The sequence below is a fragment of the Limulus polyphemus genome, unplaced genomic scaffold (assembly GCF_000517525.1).
Source record: "Limulus polyphemus unplaced genomic scaffold, Limulus_polyphemus-2.1.2 Scaffold1385, whole genome shotgun sequence".
NCBI lineage: Eukaryota > Metazoa > Arthropoda > Merostomata > Xiphosura > Limulidae > Limulus > Limulus polyphemus.
Genome location: NW_013666995.1, coordinates 192585 through 215507, shown reverse-complemented (window position 1 = coordinate 215507; position 22923 = coordinate 192585). Strand labels below are relative to the sequence as shown.

The 22923-nt window shown below is 30.8% G+C and overlaps 2 protein-coding genes across 4 annotated transcripts in view; one reads left to right on the top strand and one right to left on the bottom strand.

The window, feature by feature from the left end:
• The window catches only part of LOC106463363 (nucleolin-like), a 28736-nt gene extending 11729 nt beyond the window's left edge, over positions 1 to 17007 (top strand). Inside the window, exons 4-13 of one of the 3 annotated variants that reach the window (XM_022390843.1) lie at positions 2549 to 2746; positions 3163 to 3207; positions 4078 to 4314; positions 6011 to 6064; positions 6537 to 6734; positions 7266 to 7301; positions 9803 to 9932; positions 10339 to 10614; positions 13416 to 13567; positions 16725 to 17007. In XM_022390843.1, coding sequence (XP_022246551.1) covers positions 2549 to 2746; positions 3163 to 3207; positions 4078 to 4314; positions 6011 to 6064; positions 6537 to 6734; positions 7266 to 7301; positions 9803 to 9932; positions 10339 to 10614; positions 13416 to 13567; positions 16725 to 16807 — 1409 coding nt within the window. In that variant the 3' untranslated portion in view covers positions 16808 to 17007. Of the gene's footprint in view, positions 1 to 2548; positions 2747 to 3162; positions 3208 to 4077; positions 4315 to 6010; positions 6065 to 6527; positions 6735 to 7265; positions 7302 to 9802; positions 9933 to 10338; positions 10615 to 13415; positions 13568 to 16724 lie in introns of all 3 variants that reach the window. The other 2 variants (XM_013923385.2, XM_022390844.1) reach the window with 2 other exon arrangements.
• A 270-nt stretch (positions 17008 to 17277) lies between these two features.
• The window catches only part of LOC106463362 (alcohol dehydrogenase class-3-like), a 21404-nt gene continuing 15758 nt past the window's right edge, over positions 17278 to 22923 (bottom strand). The window contains exons 7-10 of the mRNA XM_013923384.2: positions 22747 to 22877; positions 22315 to 22450; positions 22013 to 22151; positions 17278 to 17478 (exon numbers count right to left, since the gene is read on the bottom strand). Coding sequence (XP_013778838.1) covers positions 17451 to 17478; positions 22013 to 22151; positions 22315 to 22450; positions 22747 to 22877 — 434 coding nt within the window. The 3' untranslated portion in view covers positions 17278 to 17450. The remainder of the gene's footprint in view (positions 17479 to 22012; positions 22152 to 22314; positions 22451 to 22746; positions 22878 to 22923) is intronic.

Sequence of the window (22923 nt, the reverse complement as noted above, 5' to 3'; positions counted from 1 at the left end):
ATCATATCCAAATGTATTCAGCATCCAGTCATTAATTTAAAGATTTAAAATTAAGTTTTCACAGCAAACAACAACAAGAGCATTTAATATTTATGTAGTATAATTACAAGTTAAAAAGTAATTTTTTTAGTGATAAATAATATAGATTTAAAGAAGAGAACATTGATTGCTCCAATTGTATATTTCACCAGACATGCACTCTGGCTTAATTCTTGTTTCTGCTTGAGTGAGGGAGTATTTAGTAGATGAAAGTTACTTGTTTTGTTTTATATAACCTGGCTTCTCACTGTGGATAGATCTTTTGCACTTCAATAAATTTAGCAACACGTCATCTGTATAAAATTGTATCAAATAACTTCCTTCATATTTCTAACAATTTATAGTTCTTACTGCATGTGTTAAAAATGTAAATAATCACCAGCTAAATCTTTAGCAATGCTAGCAGTTTATTTTTGACACGCTGTGAAAGATATATTTATTGTAATTCCAGTTATAACACTTTAATTATTACTGAAATTTAATTGAAACAGTTCTAAGGCCATTTCGATTAAATGCAAAAATATTATTAGAAATTAAGTTTTAAATGAATTTTCAATTAAAACTTTAAAAAGTTACTTTCATTAAAAGGCATTAATTGATTCACTTTTGATGTATAACATAAATTTGTTACTTGTATAGTTTGCTGTATCAAATAAAACTAATTTCCTGCCACCATCAGCTATGTTGTGACTGTTAATATATTTTTTATAGCAAAAGCTAGTACATTTCAAGTATCATTTAAACGTATTGCTTTACAGCCACTTAAAAGTAAGACAAAGCAATTTATTACCACAGTGTAGAAACTTTGTGTGACCAATGTATCAAGTTACTGGTACACTCAGTCAAATTACAATATACTTTGCTTGTAAAGTGCACATGCTATTGAGTATTTAAACAAATAGTTTTCCTTTGTTTCCTTATCTAAAGTAATGAGTTTCTAATGTTTACATTTTATTTACTTTTATAGCAAAATTTTGCTTGTGATTCTTGAAATATTTTACAGTTAATGCTACTTTTTGATAAGGTTGATGTTAGTAGTTTACTGAATTTTTATTTCAAATATGCAATTTGGAACACAAAATAACTTTCACAAGGAATGCAATGTCCTATAACTAATATAGTTTAACTGACTTTCTAATTTAGCTATAAGTTTGTAAAATTACTTCAGCTTATTCAGGAGATCACAGCAATAACAGATTATGAAATTCACACAGAATGATTCTAAAACTTGTCAGGATGACCAGAATTACTTCAGCTTATTCAGGTGATCACAGCAATAACAGATTATGAAATTCACACAGAATTATTCTAAAACTGTTGTCAGAATGGCTAAAATTACTTCAGCTTATTCAGGTGATCACAGCAATAACAGATTATGAAATTCACACAGAATTATTCTAAAACTGTTGTCAGGATGACCAGAATTACTTCAGCTTATTCAGTTGATCACAGCAATAACAGATTATGAAATTCACACAGAATGATTCTAAAACTGTTGTCAGAATGGCTAAAATTACTTCAGCTTATTCAGGTGATCACAGCAATAACAGATTATGAAATTCACACAGAATGATTCTAAAACTGTTTTCAGAATGACCTAGAATTATAGGGAATTCAGTAAATTAAAATCTTTATATTGGTTTCAAATAATCCAGTAGCAAATGTCAAAATTATTGACTTTTTTTGAAAGACACGATGTGATGGAAGAGCATAACATATAGCTTAAACTTTATGGATTATATCTCGGTAAAGAAGATTGGAGGCTATATATCTATACTGTCTTAGCAATGTCTGTGCTACAGTTCTGTAATTTGTGTTAAATTTAGCAGTTTGGAGCAAAGAAATGTCACATGATATAGAAGTGAACATTGAGAATTTATTTAAATATTTCTTTTTAGAAATTAGGAAATTGAAACTTAAATAATTACTTTTTGATGCCAAGATTATTGGCATGCATTGATAATACAGTAGTTTAATTACATTTTGAATGTAGCTCTGTAAAGAAAAGCAAAAGAAAAAATATGAGCACTTTGACCAACCTGCATATATAGGTTAAGGTAACTGATGGCCATCAAGTCAACTTATAGCATGTTAGTACAATTCTGGAAAAAGTTAAGAATAGAACCTGTAAATTTAAGGATTTTTAGCTTCAATGCTAAATTTTGAAATCATATTCAGTTAGCTCTTGTGATCACGACATGGTGTCAATATGATTTAAATCATTGTTACTAACTAAACTTGAAGTGTATTATACTTTTACTGAAACAGAACACTTCTATCATACTATTACCTGGCATTTTGATGTGGTTAATCAACAGAAGAATCAACACTTCTATCATACTATTATCTGGCATTTTGATGTGGTTAATCAACAGAAGAATCCTCTTACTTTCTTCCAAATTCTGTTTTGTAAGATGTGAAAATTTTTAAGCTCAGTTTTTAGATACTGAATTTAGTATTTTGTAAGTACATAGTTTTCAATGTCTTTCTAATTTCTTAAATTTTTCAGAAGATGAAAGTGAAGATGAAAAATCAGCCAAAGGTAAAAAGGCCCTAGCAACAAAATCACCAGGAAAAGCTATGACACCTGTTCAGAAAAAACAAGAAAAGCTACTGACCCCAGCTCAGAAGAAAAAAGCAGAGACTCCTAAAGGAAAAGCTCAAACACCTGTTGCAAAAAAAGGAATGAAAATCAGAGAAATGGAGGGTAAATATTCAAATTCTTGGAAAGGTGCAAGTTTATAAAGAATATAAATAAAACAAATCCAATATTTTAAACATTTAACAGAAATAGTGCTTGCATTTTATTGGAATATTACCTGAAGTGGTTCTTCTGGTGAAGCAATTATCCATTACAGTGAAGCATAATCTTAATATTTTTTCTGACATAAAGTGGTGGTCAGTCATTTTGTCTGATTGGTAGTCTTGGTGATTTCTGAAATTGGTAGGCTGTGGTTACCATTTGTCACCTGGGTATATAAAGTGTAAAAGAAAGTGACTGTCAATATAAGTTCATAATATTAAATAGCTATAGTATCTGATAGAACAAATTTAGTTAATGTGTTATAGGATGTTAGATGTAAACAGTATTTAATATAAGTTTTGTTTTTCCGTACTAAACAGAACAGGAGGATGACGACGACGATGAAGATGATGAAAGTTTTGAAGGTAAATGTTTAAAATGTTCTTTGAATATTTTATGAATGTAAAAATAGAATTCAACAAAAATGTTTATATTCACTTTTTGTTGATTGTGTAGAAGTATGTAGTAAGTTACCGTATTTTTCTGTGTATAAGACGCACTTTTTTACCCCAAAATTTGTCAAAATCTGCTTTCGGTCTATAAAAGTGCATCTATACACCGAAAGCAGATTTTAACGTCAAATTTTGGGGTAAAAAAGTGCGTCTCATACACTGAAGGTGTGTATAATATATATGTATGTATGTGTGTGTGTGTAAGTATATTTAAATAGGCATGCATAGTTTAGTTCAATTGAATGTGTTATTTATAACAATAGTAGTTTTTTTTCTTTTAGAAATAAATATTTATAATGCTCCCTAACCCTAAATAATTAAAAAAAAATTACAGTGAAAGCAATGAAGATTTTGTAGCTTTTGAACCAAACTAAATAAGAGTAAACCTTTTTTTGATTTATGGTATTTTCTTATTTTGATGTTTTGTTCTTTTGTGTTTAGAACAATATATACTAATTTTTAAAGTATCAAATTGAATTTTTGTTTAATAAAAATCTTTCAAATGCGACTGTAGCTTTTTTTCCCCAAAACTTTGTCTTCAAAATAAGGGTATGTCTTATATTCCAAAAAATACAGTAGTTTTCTTTTTTTAACTGTTCAGGTTTTATGGTTTATTCATTAAAGTACACTTTTGGGCACTGGCTCATTTGACATCATCTAACAATTTTGTAGCTTTGTTTTGGATAAGGATAGCACTTTATGCACAGTACTGGACATTTGATATTTTTTTTTTATTAAGTTAAACTGTTCCCAATAAATATATTGACTTGCCCAAATATTTAGAAGATGATGAGGAGGAAGAAAGTGGTGAAGAGAAGAAGCCAGTTAAAGGTAAAAAACCTGAGACACCAGCTCAAAAGAAAAATCAAGGAAAACAAGAGATGTCAGCTCAAAAGAAAATTCAGGGGAAAGCTGATACACCATCTCAAAAGAACAAAAAAATAGAAACCCCTAAAGGAATTAAGAGGAAAGGACAAGATGAAGTTAAAGAGCTAAATGCTAAAAAGGCAAAAGGTTTAGGTATGTGATTTTGGTAGTGATTAATTCATAAAATATACAGGATAATTGTATTAAAATAACAAATGGATTTCATAGACAATCCATTTGTTATTTCCTATCATCATCAGTTTTATTAAATAATTCTTTTTTAGGTGATATTACAAAGATTTTAGGGAAAATATTTGTTTTTGATATTTGGGAAATTTTTAATTGCAGTAAACATAATTGAATAATATAACACTTAACTTCCACATCATCAATATCAAAATTTAATGACATGTTACAAAATAATCATGATCCCAACATTTTTAACCCAATGACTAAGGGAAACCCTATACTGCACATGTCAAGATTTTACTTTGTTACATTCAAAACCTAATTAAGCAATCTTATTAGCAATGTATACCAATGAAATTAGCTTTAAAATTTACATCAAAGTTTTATATTGTGTTTGTTTTAATTCCTTTATTTCAAAAGAAACCTTAAAGAAAAATTCGTAAACTTCAGTTTGATGCACAACTTCACAAATTTTTAACTTCGTAATTTCAAAAAGTTAACTATACTAAACCTTTCATATATGTATATATATAGGAAGAATCTATTGCAACCAATAATAACGCAATTTAAAATACTATCTCTCAACAATTGGTTAAAAATTAGTGCTGAGAGTTCTGTAGAGAACTTGTCAAATACTCTTAGCTTTGTTGCTGCTTGTGTCCTTGCTAGCACTTAGTGTTGTTTCTATCCTATAAATTTGTTAGTTAAATAGACAATTAAATTTTATTTAGGTTTTACTTTTATATTTTTTGGTTAATTGTGTGTTATTTATGATTTAAAATGCCTATTAGAAAGTTTTTATTTTTTTTAAATATAAGCCAAATTGCCTTGGTTTATCAGGCTTAGTGTAGTATGCAAATGTCCCAACGTTCTGACAAAGGCCAAAGTGTCATTACCCAGGACACCCTGAGAACGCCTGTTGACACGTGTCAAATGCTAAAGGATAGGAAAGGGAAATAAAACATCAAAAATAAACTATGTGAAAAAGTAAAAACTTGGAATTAAAAATATAACCAAAAGATTTTCAAGATTATTTGACAAAAAAATTAGAAGATATGTACTTTTTTTTCAATTTTAAACAATTTGCTGCATAATATGTTAATGATAATAGTTGAACTATTCAGAGCCTAAGTACAAACAACTAAAATACAAAAATAACATTTTAGTTACTTCTACTATAATAAATATACATAAATAACCTGAAATTTAGTACTTGTGTATGAGCTCCTGTACTTTTTGGTTTCAGTGTCCCAATGAAGCTTAGCCTACCTTTTGGTAGGGATGTTCATAGCACATTTTTATTTGTTTCAAATATGCTGCTTAGGATGCAAACAAATATAATGGCTTAAAACAACTAGTTTTCTAATTCATCTATAAATGGGATATAGAAATGTTAGTTGATCAGTGTGATCTTGACAATAGCAAACAGTGAAACTAGGCTGAATAATTCACAGATAGTAGTATCGTATGGAAACAAGTCTTAAGTATGTTAATGGAAGTGAGATTGTTAGTTGATCAGTGTGATCTTGACAATAGCAAACAATGAAACTAGGCTGAATAATTCACAGATAATAATATATGGAAACAAGTCTTAAGTTTGTTAATGGAAGTGAGATGGAAATGGTATTTAACATAAGTATTGTTTCTTCATATTAAACAGAAGATGAGGAGGAGGATGATGATGATGACGATGAAGATGATGACAGTTTTGAAGGTAAATATTAAAATGGTTCTTTTAATATTTTATGTATGTAAATTTATAATTCAAAAAAAGGTATTTTTTTTAATTGTGTAAGAGTATGTGGTAAGATAGTTTGTTTTTTTTAAACTGATCAGTTTATATGGTTTAATTGTTAATACACCTTTTGAGCACTGTTGTATTTTGACTACATATATTTTAAATCATCTAACAGTGTTTCTAGCTTTGTTTTGGATAAATAAGGGCATTCTGCACCTAGTACTGGACATATAGAAACTCTTTGAAAGTTTGTGACTTTAGAAGTTCTCTAACAGATTCCAGTATATCAGAATAAAAGTATTTCTACAGTAGTTGACTCCTTCTTTTGTGTTGTAAGGCTTCATAACGAAAAGGTTCATATCAGTTGTCTTTTGAAACAATGATTATTTTTCATAAAGTGGAAAACAATACTCACATAAATATATTGATTTGCTTTAAGATTTAGAAGATGAAGAGGAGGAAGAAAGTGAGGAAGAGAAGAAGCCAGTTAAAGGTAAAAAACCTGCGACACCAGCTCAAAAGAAAATTCAGGGGAAAGCTGATACGCCATTTCAAAAGAAGAATGAGAAAACAGAAACCCCTAAAGGAGTTAAGAGGAAAGGACAGGATCTTGAAGATGTAGATGCTAAAAAAGCAAAGGGTTTAGGTATGTGATTCTGGTAGTGATTAACTCATAAAATATGTAGGATAATTGTATTAAAAAGTAAAAAAGGCTTAGTTTGTGTATATGTATGTACAGGAGACAAAAAAAAACAATTGGTATTTAATGTTTAAACGCTGATTTTATGTAGTGATGTTTTGTAAAATTGTTTCAACTGTTGTGGTTTTGTTTTTATTATAAATTTTTATTAAATCATAATTATTTTTTACATTTGGGAAATTTTTTATTATGGCAAATGTAATTAAATAATTTAACACTTCTCAAGCCAAGTTATCTGTTAAGTTGGTGTCTTGGAAATGTGGTGTGAAATTTATACAATCAGTTCAGTATTTCTTATGTATTGCCTAATCTGGAACATAAAATCTGCTTAATACTTAAAATGTTGTTACAGCTAAAAAATTGAATGAAGCAGCATGAGTAAAGTTGAAAATTAACATTATTGAAAAACTGTAACTATTCCTTATTTATTGTGTGAAGACAAGTAGAGTAATTTTTATCATTGTATCATATTTTCAGAAGATGAAGCTGTCAAGATGTCAGAGGAAAGAGTTAGTAAGTAATCAGGATGTTTTTGTTTCATTGTGTACTTTCAGCATTGCATTGACATTTGCTGATAGTTTTGGTTAACACTGAATTGTGGGACAGAATTTGTAATATTAAGGTTCAAGTTTTTCTCTGTTGTGTATTATTCTCTGTACACTACTTAGTTGATTTTGTGAACAGCATTGTTACTTTGCACAAACTGCCATTTCTAGTAATTTCCACATTACATTTACATAACCTCCTAATTGAATTGCCATTTGTTTTCAGTAAAAGTTTTTACTTTGTATAACCGCTCATTCTCCATACCGTAACACTGACTGTAAGAAACTAATCTGCAGTAGTAGTTGAAAAATGGAAGTGCACATTTATTTTGAAATACTCTCAAATTATAACCGTTATAATTTATTATTACCATACATTGCCTCAGACTCTTAACTAGTAAAATCAAGTAATAAATTGTCCAGCAAGATTTTAATACTAGTTAAGATTAAATGAAGTATTAAGTTACATCACAGATGCAATTTCCTTGCATACATTGCAGAGAAAATTTAGTTTTTACATTTGAGTTACTTGTATAATATAGACATGAATAACAAAAAGTTTAATACTTACATGTCGGCTCTTTTACTTTTTCTCTCAATGTCCCAATAAACCATAACCATACTTTTTGGTAGGGATGTTGGTTGTACATTTTCTTGGTTCAAATATGCAGATTAGAACACAGTATTATTACACACAAGTAATTATATCCTAAAACTACTATATGGTAACTGGCTTTTTGATTGAGTTATAAGTGGTTTAATGTTTTTACAGTTGATCAGTATGATCTTGGCAGTAGCAAACAATGAAAATAAGGCCAGGTAATTTATGAACTGTCATGAGAATGATCTAACCCTAGAGAAAATTCAATAAATTAAAAGATTTTTCTGTTGATATTTTGTGAAAGGACATGATAGGAGGGTGTGGCTTGTGGGTTTGACTTTTTTTATCATTATCTTGGTATTGACTTTTTTATTATTATCTTGGTAAAGCAAGAAGACTGCGGGTGTTTAGTTTTAGCACCATCTATATTGTAAGTGTATAATGCCAAACTTGGAAGATCACACAGGGATAGAAAGAGAATTTAGAATGGGCAGCTTCGAACAAAAGTGTCACATGATGCAAAGCAGTGAAGATTGAGATTTTAAATACATCATTTTGGTATTACAAAGTTAAAACTTGTATAGTGTTAAAACATGAATTATGAACTGCATTTCTGTGTTAAGTTTCTTCACGTACATTGATATTAGAGTTTAATTAATTTTGAATGTAACTATGTAAAAAAGGTTGAGAACCTACATCCATAAATGCAGGAAGTGAACAGCATATAAAACAACTAGTAATTCAATTAGGATTCCTATTGATAGTATATTCATCCTCTCATATATGCCAGTGTTTTGAATTATGCATACATATCTAGTAGTAATAAGTAAGTGATAAAATCTGTTGTAACAATTTTAGACAATCTGTTGCTGTTTCTTTCATGGCTTAAAAATATGTAGATGCTACTATTGTTTTGAAAGCTATCAACTATTATCAGAGATGAGTGAAACATTATATTAATAAATTTAACCAAGGTTGACAACAAATAGATGTTCAACTTCCTATTAAGACAGCAGTTAGGAACTCATCACCTAACAATTATTCTCAAAATTTAACTGTTTTAGTATTAGGTTTTGGGTTATAAAAATAACGATTTTAATTACGTTCACAAATAAGTTCATTAATAATAAAAAAATTAAATCAATCAAGATCACCCGAAAAGTTGATTTAGGTATACCATGGTTTATTTTTCAAATATCTATGGGGATGACATTCTCTTCTCAATTCTACTCATTCACAACTTATTTTACATTTATCTAACAGTTATAGATGCACTATCATCTTTAGTGATCAGACTCAGAATCACGACAAACATTAACATATAAGTTTGACATAGTAAAGAGTAGAGAGCAAAGAAATGACAGTTCAGCCTATTTTGATTGAGCAAGTACATTTGTTTGCCAATTCTTCTAAAACCAACAAAAAAATAAAACAGAGTGTATTAATCTATTAATTTATTTCAAGCTGAACTCAAATTTTTTTCTGATATGCAATGGCTTTAAAACTTGTAGCAAAGCAAGCTCTGCTGTATTACTCTGCTGGCAGAGCAAGTGGTGACAACAAGTACACAGTTCTACATTGTTGATGCTAGTTGTGCTGACAGCTAGGTTAATGCACATTTGTTCTTGTAGCAATTTGCAATGTTTGTTCATTTCTCTGAACCAAAGTAAAGGATCTGATGTTTTTGTAAATATCCTTTATTTCACATGAAGTATTTATAATCAACAAAATTCTCAAAACAGCATAAAAATTGCTAATCTCTCATGTAAATTTGTTATCAATAATATTTTATAGGAAATTGACCTGTTTTGAATGTGTTTATTTTTACGAAATGCTTTTTTTAAGTCCAATATCTAAATCATTTGCAGAAGAAAGAAATTCTAGGACTCTGTTTGTTGGACAGTTACCAGCCGATACAACATTAGATGAAGTAAAAGCCCTTTCCCCAGACATCACAGTTTGCAGAATTCCCATGAGAAATGGCAAAAAGAGCAGTGTGTATGTATTTTTTGTCTAAGTTTGAAAAGGTTTTTCAGTGAATACTAGCGTTCATTCTGTATATTTCTTCAAAAACTGTTAGTTTCTGCTCCTCTGTCAGTGTTTATAATCTAGCCTAAGAATCTCATTAACTAAACAAATAATTTAGAGCTTTTTTATTTTGTTATTTTTAATTATTTTGTTTAAAACTCCCAAGTTTTATTGAACTAAAGTAGTCACCAGATATGTTATTGTATGAATTATAGAATGATAGTTTTCATATTAATGTATATTATTTTAGGATATCAGTCTAATTTTGTAATAATACTTCTGTCATGTGGTTTTAACTTGTGTAGTTTTTGGAATGTTTTGTTTGAAGAAGTGGTCTTTCAGCCATTTGATTTTGTTATTTTTGTGTAATCTTTAGGTATGCATTTGTAGAGTTCAACAGTGAGAAAAAGGCAGAAGAAAATTATGAGAAACTGCAAAAGAAAACTGTAGGTGGGAAGCAAATTGTAATTGACTACACTGGTGAGAAAAGTGCAAACTACAAGAAATCACCTGAGGTTAATCGGGCCGTAGACAAGAAAGTTTTGTTCGTTGGTAGTGTAACTTGTGATATCTCATTAGAAGATCTTGCTAAAGTTTTTCCAAATTCCTCCCAGATTGATTTTGTCAATCCTCCTGGCTGCTCTTCTGGCAGGTAAATATTATTGTAGGTGTTATTAACAATTGTTTGTGGGTTCCTGACTATTATAGAACTAATTAAAGATGCATTAGTAAATTCAGTATATTGGTGTTTTGAGTATTTGTTATGCAAGTCACCACTGAATTAGTAATGTTGCTTCTTCAGAGTTTAAGAACATGCCCTAATCATTTATGTGGCTTAACAATGCACCTATATAAGGCAGCAAAAGGTCAAAGACAAAATACCGAATACTCAACTGCACAATAGTAAGGATAACAAAGATAATTTACAAGGGAGAAATGAAGTTGTTATATACTCAGTTTTCTTAAATGTTCTCTCAAGGGGTATTTAACTATATGATTGACCTCGTAGCCACCAATAATTCTAAATTTTCCTTCTGGAATGACTGCAAAATATAATAGAAAACCACAACTATTTATCTGAAGTAGCTTAAAGCTTGTAAGAATATATATATAAATTTTATTGTTTTACTGCCATTTGAACGTGTCTAGCTAATATTAAAATGCTAATGGTAAATCATGTGGGGTATGTGTAGGTTATATTATCAAATTATATAATGCACAGACTATTCGTGAGGGTACCGCATAAAAAAACTTTAGTATTATTATTTATTTTACTTTATCTATATTATAAAGATTTAAACTTTTACACTTTACTCAATTTTACAATAATAAATAATGAATACAGATGAAAAACAAGAAATTAAGTACTTACCTATTTTTTTTTGCTGTTGACTGTTAATGAAACTTAACTACTTTTAAACTAATGGTATTACTACATTAAATAATAACATTCACAAAGGAAACGATATGCCAAACTATCACAATTTCCCTAACTTTCTACCTGTGCGATAAAAGCCGTTAAATATTCAGCTAAGTTCAATGTGTTTCCTGTGTGAATAAAGTTTGAACTGCAAGGAAAAAGATAATTCTCTGTATACAAAAACAATGTGATATGTCATTTTATATAGAAAAAGTTGACTTTCTATTGGTTACAAATAATGTAGTCTTAAATGTCAGAGAGAACCATTGGAAAGTTCTGAAAGAGAGGAAGTGACAGGTGAGCATCTGATTTGCTATTTTCTTGCTCTGTAACTAAAGAAGATTGAAGGCTATGTAAACTGTGCTTTACCTGAGTGATAACATTATAGTAAGTAATTTATGTTAAAGTTCATACTTCTGGGAAGCAAGTGGTAAAATTAGAGCAGATGGAAGACACGGGTAAAAAATGTTACAGTTCTCATACTCGGGGAGATTGAGAATTTAAAATATTTCCTTATAAACTTCAGAATTTAAAACTTAGATTTATTATCTTCTTTCTGATGCTGAGTTTATTTCACATACATTGATAATAGTTTAATTAAATTTTAAATGTAACTGTAAGAGATTGTAAGATGTACATTTGACCTACCCGAGGTGAATGGGTTAATCGTGTGGCTTTATTTTCATACAATTTAATGTCATTGATGAAACCTGTTACAAGTTGATGATGGACAACTGTGGGCAAACTGTATGTTATTCAGTTCATTATGGTACAAAGTTCAAAGGAAATTCCTTGTGCTTGGTATAGTTATTTCCATCACCCATAGCATATCACATCAATGACACCAGAATACTTTAAACATGATCAGTAAGTGGCAATAACAGAATTTTTAGAAAGCAAGTGGTCACTTGTTAATTCTTTCACTGAATATTAAAATGTTTTATTATCACTGGTGTTTATATGTTGAACATACATAACTATTACTTCAGGAAACATGAGCATAAGATCTATTGTAAGAATCTGATTGTGTACCAACTACTAAACTTTGATATCTTAATTATTTTCAAACAAAATAAAACCATGAAGATTTTTAAGTTAAAACTACTCGTTTTCACCTGTCTACTACATGTACGAAAATTATTTCATACTGATTTGGGGGGGGTGGGTCGTTTATAAACATGATAATTGGACCAATACAAATCAATACAAGAAATCAAGTAGTCACTTTTAATTAATTATATCTTAAAAACGGCAGCAGATATTTTCATGATTATTGGAAAAGCTGTTCATTTCATCCTCTTGCATATTGTCCTACCTTAGCACTTGCTGAGGGTAAGCAATGTGTAGTGTATATTATAGATAAATTTTTCATTGAGCACAAAAGTGCACTTTAACACCGATAAAAAAAAAATAATAAAAAAAACACAAATGGAAATAACGTGCAGTGTAAATTGTATATAGTTTTTTGTTGAATATTAACATGCTCTTTTCCACTTGCAGAAGGTAAACGTATAGTATACATTGAAAATAGTTTTTGATAGACAATAGTTTTTTTGTTGTATTTTTTTTTAGTTTATTAAATACTACCTTTGGTACCCTTGAAATCTCACTGGGACTCTTGGGAAGAATATAGTTGAGAGTCTGGGACCCTAGTGAAAACACTGATGTAATCTAGATTACATTCTCAAAGGAAATGTACATTTCACAGCCAGTCTTTGCAAATTAATTAGCTAAATACATTATAATTTCATGATTTTTTGAAAATGTGATAAAATTAAGAACAGTAACCATGTGATGTATCTTGGCTTTATGTATGAAACGTTTATTTACTTGTCTTTAAGCTAAATACTTTTACTCTTGAGATATGATAAACCAAGTGCTTCAATGTGCTTAAGATTATGAATGAGCAGTAAAGCAGCAGCAGCTTCAAATTAGTTGCAAGAGGGTGACCTAAAGCATTGTACTCTTAATAGACGTAGGTAAAAATTAGGTTACTTTCAAGAAAACGTGACTGAAATAATGTTTTTAATTAGGAATGTATATGTGAAGTTCAATACTGAAGAAGAAGCTGCAGAAGCGTTTTCAAAAACTGGGAAGTTAAAGATTAAAGGCAATTCCTTGACGGTACTTTTTGCCCATGCCAGGATAAGATCAAAGAATATGAAGACATTTAGAAAGAAAGACTGTAAGTATTCTTTCATACCAAATTTGATTTTAAGCAGATACATATTTTAAAGTAAGATTACACAACAGATTTTGGTGTAGGCTTGTAATTAAGAGGCTGGTTAGAATCAGTTTCTGTCATTCAAGCATTTGGTTTTTCAATATCCTTATGGGCTTTAAGTGAAAGGAAATTTTTTTATATAATAAATGTGTGTGTGTAAACTACTAAAATTCCTTCATATGCTAGTTTCACAATAAAATGTTTGTCATTTTTTATTTTGTCTCTAGTATATTTTACTGTTGTGTATCAGATTAATGAACTGGTATAGCAACATCTTTCTTTTTAGTAGCTAATTATTTTTTAGTGATGGTGGGTATTTTTCATACTTATATTCTAGGCACAGTTAAAAGACCCCCCCCCCCCTTGTGTGTGTGAATAATTTGACCATTACTGCATTGTGTTGTTTTTCTTAAATTGAAATAAGTTCTCTAACAAATGTTGTACTTAGTGAAACTAAACCTAGTTGTTGCTAGTAAGTGGTATATGTATATATGTGTCATACTCTTAAAATAGTGAACAAGGATAAGACTTAAAAGAACAAGATCCATATTCCTTGCTGAAAAGACTTGCAGAACTTGCAAATCATTAAAAAAATACTGTTTCCAGGAGATATATTTGTATTTCCTTTTAGAAAAGTCCTTTGGGGGAAAGTTTTATTGATGTAGAATGATAAAATTTGGAGTACAAACACAATAAAATTCTTTTGAAAAAGTACTTACCTAATTCATAAGTTTAACTTAGACCTAAACTGGTTCGGGTGAAAATGTGTCTGGTTATGGCACAATACCAGTCAACAGCACATGGCATTTTTTCTAGAATCTTAATACCCATTCAACATGACTAAGAGATAGATACCCCCTGGCACAATACCAGTCAACAGCACATGGCATTTCTTCTAGAATCTGAATACCCATTTAACATGACTAAGAGGTAGATACCTCTCACTCTCCAAGGAGCTACAAATTATCAGCTCAACAGCCAGACCACAGTTAATTATGTAATTGTAAAGTACAGTATTTCATCTTCTGTGTAATTTCCAAAATGAAATTAGATTACATAATGTTTAAATCAGTGGTGATTTTGTGTAAAGGAAGAATTTTCTTAGTGTAGTTTTTGAAGCATGGACAAGTTTCTCATGTCAATATCATTTAATTAGGATATAAAGTTCAGCAATGTAAACACATGTTTAAGAATACTTGCTTTTATATATTGTCTGTGAAAAAGTACAACTGCTGTTATTAAACATCATTAGCATCCCAAAATCACCTGTGATTATAAAATGTTAATGACCAGTCAAGTGATCTACTGTCCAAGTAGTTACTATTGGAGTCTGCTTCCACAGGTGCTGATATGGTACTCCAGAATTTGCAATCAAACCAAGGTTTGTGATCATTTGAACAAACATGACGTATTGATGTGACTAGACATGATGCAAGTCACACACTGATGTGACAGTTAAAATTATTGGACCCTAGAGATACTTCTATTTCATCAATGTAATGTAGGAGTGAATCACTTGCTCCTATACATGTTTGATCACATTCAAATTCATTGAGTGTGTTAGCCATTTCATTTTGCTTGCTACTGTAATTTTAATTAATGAACCAATTAAGCACATCATTCAATAAGTTCTTGACCACCTGTATATGGCAACACCAGTGGTTTTAGGACTGCATCCCAGTATTTTATGGCATTCTTAATAAAAGTCAGCATAGGTAGAAAATTTGTAACTGGCTACTCACTGTGAAAAATATCCTGTTTGGGTAATGATAAAACTTCAATTAAATTGATTCACAAGTGATAAACATACTTAACTGATGTGTATAAGTACAGATTTTCTTTCTTCAGGACTTTACACTTGTGTATCATGGCTTAAAACTGAAAACAATGAAGTAATAATAAAACACCTAATATTGGTTAAATGAGTAAATGTTAAACTTGCACAATGTTGCAGTATCCTTTGCATCATTCACTGACCATATTGTCCTGTTGTTTTATAAATGAGTAAATGTTAAACTTGCACAATGTTGCAGTATCCGTTGCATCATTCACTGACCATATTGTGCTGTTGTTTTTTAAATTAGTGTTAGCAATACAGTTAAAGAACCCGACCGTCTTGACAAAACAAAGTATGACTGAAATCTTTTACCCTGGTGGCTTTATGTGGTTCAAGGAGTCCAGAACATTAGTCTGATATTAAGCAGAGTTTGTCTTGACCTTTAAATCTGCACACCCAACTTAACTTGGCCATAGCACAGTAACCAGCAGTTATCTTGAATCCCTTTGAAAAAGTTTGACAACTTGCTAGTTACTAGTTTTGGAAATTTTCACCCACTACCCAATAGAAAATAGCAAGTCTTGTTACAGTTATCGAGGTACGTGTAATCTCCATCAAGTGTTATTTCGTACTGCCATTTTTCTCCAGCTGGTTATCATTTGTACAGTTTTCTATTGTTGGTCTTCTTTTTCTGGCCCACGTCATGGAAGCAGCTTATGTACATGTGATTTTCTAGGTGAAGATATTACTTGATTTTGTTGCATACTGTTGCCCGAGACACATGGATGCCTTTTGTCTCTGACCTTTGTGTTTGTGGATTCTAAGTTATTATAAGCTGCCACACTTTGCTCACAACAATTGGGATATGACTTTTTATGGTTCTGGTGTCACAAGATCCACATTCCATGGTTTCCCCATATCATTAAGTATAAAGGATATCCCTGTCTTGAAATTTCCAAATCCATGAGTTGAAAATGTCTTTATGATCCGAGTATATAAAGTATTTGCATTGGAAAAAGCTGTTACACACGTTATTAAAAAGCAGTCAGTTTTTGGTGGCATAACACTACCTACTTAATGCTAAACAATGTTAAAATGTAGTTCTGACACCTGTCGTTTCACCTTATCTTTACGTTGTTTGACATGTGACTTGCTGATTTTAATATCAGGTATTCAACTGTATAGTACAAACTATCAAGGTATTAGTGAAAATAAGAGGCATGAAAGTAAACTAAACCTATACATTTACTGACTTGGATTGTCTTATTTACAGCTGTTTTGGGATTATTACAGAAAATTTGTTTCTGCATTGTATGAGTTAATATTTCTTCCATTTTACAGTTGGCAAAAGAATGGGTCAGAGGAGACAGAAATTCCAATTTAAGAAGAAAGAAGAGAGTGACAATGACAGTGATGATGAATAAATAAAAAAGCCATTGATTCATTTTTATTGTTGGAGCATTTTATGTCTTGTTTACAAATGTGTACTTTTAAATCCATAATTATTGTACGAAAGAAAGGGGGCTGTTCATTAAATAGTTTCTTTTATAATAATGAAACTTTCTGTAGAAGTCCTATGTGTGTGTCTTGGGAAGTAAAAAATTGGAGGTGTTAAATTCATTAATCATCATTTTTCACTTGTATATCATGTGCTTGATTTTAGTTGATATTTGTCCTTGGGGTAATATTTAACCAAACCATTGAAGTTGATTTTTATAGAATATTTCAGTTAGCCTTCTGACTATTTTAGAATGACTTTTGGGCAGTTTAACTTTCACTTTTAGTAGCCTTTACAAAACCAACTTGTATTTGGTATTTTAAAACTTCACTAGAATCTGGGTGAAATCTGTCAAGTGTTGCACCCCTTCCAGAAAGTGTTTTAGTCAAGTACACATTTAAAGTTTTCTAGATCAAATTTATTTCAGAACTTTGAAGAAACTACAGAGAAAAATCATTTGAAAAGGCTGCAAATTGATGCTAAAAGAAAGTACTTTAATGAACAAAGTTCTGTATATATGTATTGGTAACGAAGAATACTGCAAGGAGAAGACCATAAGTTGCCTTGTTCTAGTTGAACTTGACAACACTGCGAATCCTAAAAAATATGATTAGTACACATTATTTAAATACATATAAAACAAATTCCCAATGTTTCCATTTGTAAAACGTTAACATTTTGATCTGCTTTACAAAGTAAACCTAATATTGAAGACTACGAAGAAAGTAAATGCACATTTCTTTTAATTGTTTAATTACACATTTAATTGTTTTAACTTGACAACACTAAGTAAATAAATTTCTAATAAACAGTAATCCAGCTTAGTGCTATTTCAGAGTAATGGTAGTTAGTAGATTAATATTTTCTTTAATAAACCAGAACCCCAATCTTTGATTAGGGACTTGATTGACATTAGCCTAACATGGTATTGTTTAGCGGTTATTTTATAGAAAAATTTTACAGTTGAATCTAGAATAACAGGATCAAGCACTAAAGATATTGTACAATTGATTTTAAAGCATAATTCAAAGCTAAGTTTAGGTGGACCATTTTAAATATTCATTATATACATTGAGAATAAGTGGAGGCGTTGTTAAATATCCATATGATCAGTAAACGTAGCAGATGATCTAATCTGTTGTTGCTCCGTCTTTCATCGTTGTGTAACATGTTAGTGATCTATACCAGCAATTCTCGCACTAGGGACCGTCAGTCATCTCCGAAATGTCGTAAATTAAGTAAAAAATATGATTTATACAATAAATATATTTTCATAAAATTAAATTTATAGTAATCAGAACATTTACTTTTGGAGTACAGCTTTTTATGTATTTTTTTATTTTCTTCAAAACAAAAAAAAACATCGATAGTTTTGAGAGTTTGAAAAAAATTTTGAATTAAAATAAGTTATTTGGTTACCAAAGTTTGAGAATCGCTGATCTATACTACATTATCAACTTCTGATCAAAGTAAGCAACCTACATAGATCATAAGTAAAAATCAACCTGATAACGAACAGAACTAATTAAATACTGTTCCTACATTTTTAAAAATATCAAGATCCGTTGTTTGATATTAACGGTAGCCGGTAATAGAGCGTTATAGTCTTAACTAGAAGCTTCTTGTGGTCCTTAAGGTAGTTGTCCATTGTTGATAGAAGTTGGCGTTTATGAAGATTATCAATACCTAATGGATTCTTCTTTCTTCGGTTCTGTGCTATTACAGCTTGGGTAACAATATTGTTTTAAAAATACCCCCTCAACACCTATTAGATTCTCTACTAATAAATCAATATACTTTTCCGTAATAATCTTAGTTTTTTTAAGTTAAATATCTGGTTATCTTTATTTTTTCCCTAGTGTTAAAAAAATATTGTTCAGCAAAGATTCTGAAAATCAATATTTATGAAGCCAAGTGTATAGTATACGTATTTCGTATAACTTTTATTTCTGCTGAAAAACGCTAAAATCTGTGGTACTTTTCCCCGCGGTGGACATCACAAGCTTCTCGTTGAGTTGCTTCGCGATCAAACGACAAACATTGCATGACCACTTTTATTATAACTTGTGCCTAATGTCAGGATTGACCATTTTATCTCGTGATGCGAGCTTAACATAGACCCAAAAGGACGCCGAAAAAAAGCTCTTGCAATTGTAGCATCACTGGTGATCCTCATTAAAACTACTGTTCCATTTCATCTTTGGTTGGTGACCTGGTATAAACAACTCGATTTCGCGAGTGTGGATCGAACAAGAAATAAATTCATTATTAATTTTACAATAACATTATAGAAAACTACCTTATGTAAGATTAAGATATCTTTAGACAGACTGTAATCTCGGTATGTAAAGAATGTTTATGGGCTTTGTTATTTATTACGAACAAGCATTTTATTTCATCGATGTCAGTCACCATGTCGAAATGGACATTTGTTCCAACTTTTCCGAAATATGTATTTAGAAACATCCCTAAGTATATCCCCCTAAATTATTGTTTTGGTTGGAAAGTCTGCAGTAGGAATATGATGAAATTAACTCTCAACTGCATATTATAATTTCATAATATTTGACAGTGACCCAAATGTATTGATTATGACCAGTCTTCCAAATCTTTATTTAAATAACTTTCTTTTAGACAATGGTATATTATGGCAAGTTCAGTTTTGGCGACAAAATAGGACATTTGTTTTTTATAACAATCCTTTTACGTAGAATCGAACGATCAACTGTATCTTTTTTTTTTTTCCTTTTGAGATCGATAAAACCTGCATTCGAAGTACAAACTTTCTTTGTCAGTTCATTAAGACTTTTTTGGACAAATATTTACATGCAACATCTACGTTATACATCAAATTTTGATAAACACTATTATCTGAAATAACCCCCTTTTTCAAAACTCATTATACAAGCATATATATATAGATCGTTAAAACAATTTAAAAAAGTGTAAAATCGAAATTGGCCGATATAAGATCAATTATCACCATCAGTTTTGATAACTGACAAAACTTTAAAAAACTGCTTTGTGTGTTTGTCCTTGCATAATTTGTTAATATTACTGTAAACTGTTATAATTAAAACGTTTGAATTTGTGGTCGGATAAAAAAATTGTAACTCTCGTAACATGCGGGTTTGAATCTTATTACCGACGCGCTCGTCCTCTCGGTTCCACTTATAAATGGTAAACAGTAACCCAAGAGTTGACAGTAATAGTGGTGACTAGCTGTTTTCTAAATTAGGAGCGGTTAACGCTAATATCCATTAAGTGGCTTTGCGGGAAGTTAAATAAACATCATATAACTTGTTTACTGGAAGATATTTTTAACTTATTCACACCACATGATAAGGTTAAATGTTTATTGTATAGTTTTCTCTACTTGTAAGTAGTTTAATATTGAGGTATGTCAGAGAGTAGTCATTTCTGGCAACTTAAATGTTTCACGAAAATATTTCAAAATTGAATAAGCATACACAACTATGATAAAAATCGAAATATATAACTTACCCTCATATGGGATCTTATTACCATACAAAATAAATATAACTGACGGATAGTTACTTTTGATATTAGTGTAAAGGAGTCTGTAATGTTTTTGGTGAATGAGATGGCAATTGGATTAGTTTTGACTGTACTATTATATCGTTTTAGGAGTTTTAAGAAAGGTAAAAGTGGTTTATTATTGTGAAATAAAACATTATTTAACATCACGGAAATTACAAAGTGTTATTTGTTCTTTTTATATAAATCGTCCTCGTTTTCTAAACGTTTGTGAAAATGATTGGACTACGGATAGTCTTAAGTTCTACTTATCTACTAATATATTGTGGCAACTAGAAAACACTTGAACTTTGACAATCCCATAGCATTAAGTTATAACAATGAACGTCAAATTTTATTATGCCATTTCCTCTTTTTGATAAAAAAAATAAAATCTTTAAACTGAATTCATAAATATGCACAATCAGGTCGTGTGCTAGTAGAAAGGTGATTGGAGTTATTGGCATGTTCTTACCCTAGTGCAATATATTCCAACATTATCATCTTTGACTATCGGGATGGAAATACACGATTATGGTGTGGACACGGTCGGCAATAGTTACCCATGTAAATGAACCAAAAGCGTCAACTCCTTCCACAAAACCATTAAATCACCTTAGAACTTGTCCTAAGGAAATCGGACAATTAGGATAAAATTCCCGTGTTGTTTTCTCTCTATGTATTCTTACGCCATCATCAGTGCAGGTAAGGATGAAGTGCAACTTTTCAGGACATGTCACACCCAGTTCTTCATTGGCCACAAACACTACTGAATCTGTGCTCTCTTCTTTTGATCCGAGGCAAGTTGTTTTTGTAATTTTCTTCAGTTAGAAGTTTATCGAATGAGAACCGGTCAATAAAAGCATAATGTGACGTTTATTGTACTTCGCTAGTTTCTGTTATTGCTCCTTCTGACGGTTTGTTAGCAACGGTTGACGAAAATAATTCCTCGTATACGGTATGATTCCTACTGTTGATGGACTGATGATATGTGCTTTTAACTGCCAGTTAAAGAAATGGTCGGACATCCATTATTATTATTCCCCTTTCAAAGTTGAGTAGATCTGTTTTTACCGATTGTCTTGCATATTAATCATCATATAACAATAACATCTACAGGATAACCACTTTACACATAATATGATCAGTATAAAATGTATGCGCTAGTCAATGTTTTTGTGTGTGTGCTGTATTTCCCGCAAAGCTACAAGGTGTATTTGCGCTAGACGTTTTAATTTTTGAAGTGAGACACTAGAGGGAAGGTAGCTGCTAATCAACATCACCGACCAACAACTCTTGGGCTACTCTTGTCAGACTGAATAGTGTGGAGATTTTTTTTTTCTCGGAATGGAACACAGCCCTGCACGCTAACTATTGGACCGCGATCTGCCCGCCAGTAAATAGTTTTTTTGTTGTTTTTTTTATGTGTGGATGAATGGTCCTAATAAAACGGCTGTATATTATGATAAGTTTAAAAGAACAAACTTGTTTTATGGAATTATTTTCATAAGAAGAAAATATCTTTCTTCATTTGTTGATTGCTGGGAATTAAGGTTTAGTTTTCAAGTAGCTTTCATCGTTAAAATATACTTACGATTTCCCCTCGATCATCAAATCGAAAGCTTTATTGATTTCTTCAAAGGCCATGGTGTGTGTGATTAATTCCGCTACGGGGAGTCTTCCTTCCAAGTAGCTATCTACGAGTTGGGGGATCCCCACATTACTTTTGTATCCTGGAAAGTTGGAAAGTACGTTATTTTGCATTTAAAATTCCCTGCACTATCGAAAACATACAATAAAGTTTAGAAGCAAGTACTTCAATTTCAATACCCGAGTCATTAGTCTGTAGTTCTACTTTCAAACACGACTGTATGGTGTAACGAAGTACCTGATTACCTCCAAAGAAACTTCCCTTCAAGGTCCTGCCTAGCAACAGCTTGTAAGGCGGGAAAACCAACTGGTCGTCAGCAGTTGCGACTCCGACAATCATGGTAACTCCCCAAACAGGATGGCTCGCTTCAAAGGCTGATCTCTACGAGTTAAGAAAGAAAAAATGCTTCTGGAGTTGTCCCTTCTACCAATTGTGCATTAGACGTATGAATCGAAGTAATTTATCAATCTAAGGCGTTTTAATATTTCTTTTCCTTTGCACTATAACCCATTGTAGGTTGCTGTAAGATGCCCATAATTGAATTTATTCGTATTTTTCTAAACTATTTTACCTAATACATGTTATTTCTAGTATAGAATAATATACATGCATCACCATTCAGTACACTAAAACAACGTAGTCAAGTAACAAATATCAAAGTATTGAATTTCTTGTACCATCGTTTTTACGTTTCCAATACATTCAAATGTAAAATCAACGCCACCTCCAGTCATTTCATGTAAAACCTCTTCAATAGGTCGGTCAAAATCTGCTGGATTCAAGCATTCTGTACAGCCAAAATGTTTAGCTGTAAGAAAATAATTTTAAAAAGTTATATATATATATAATATATA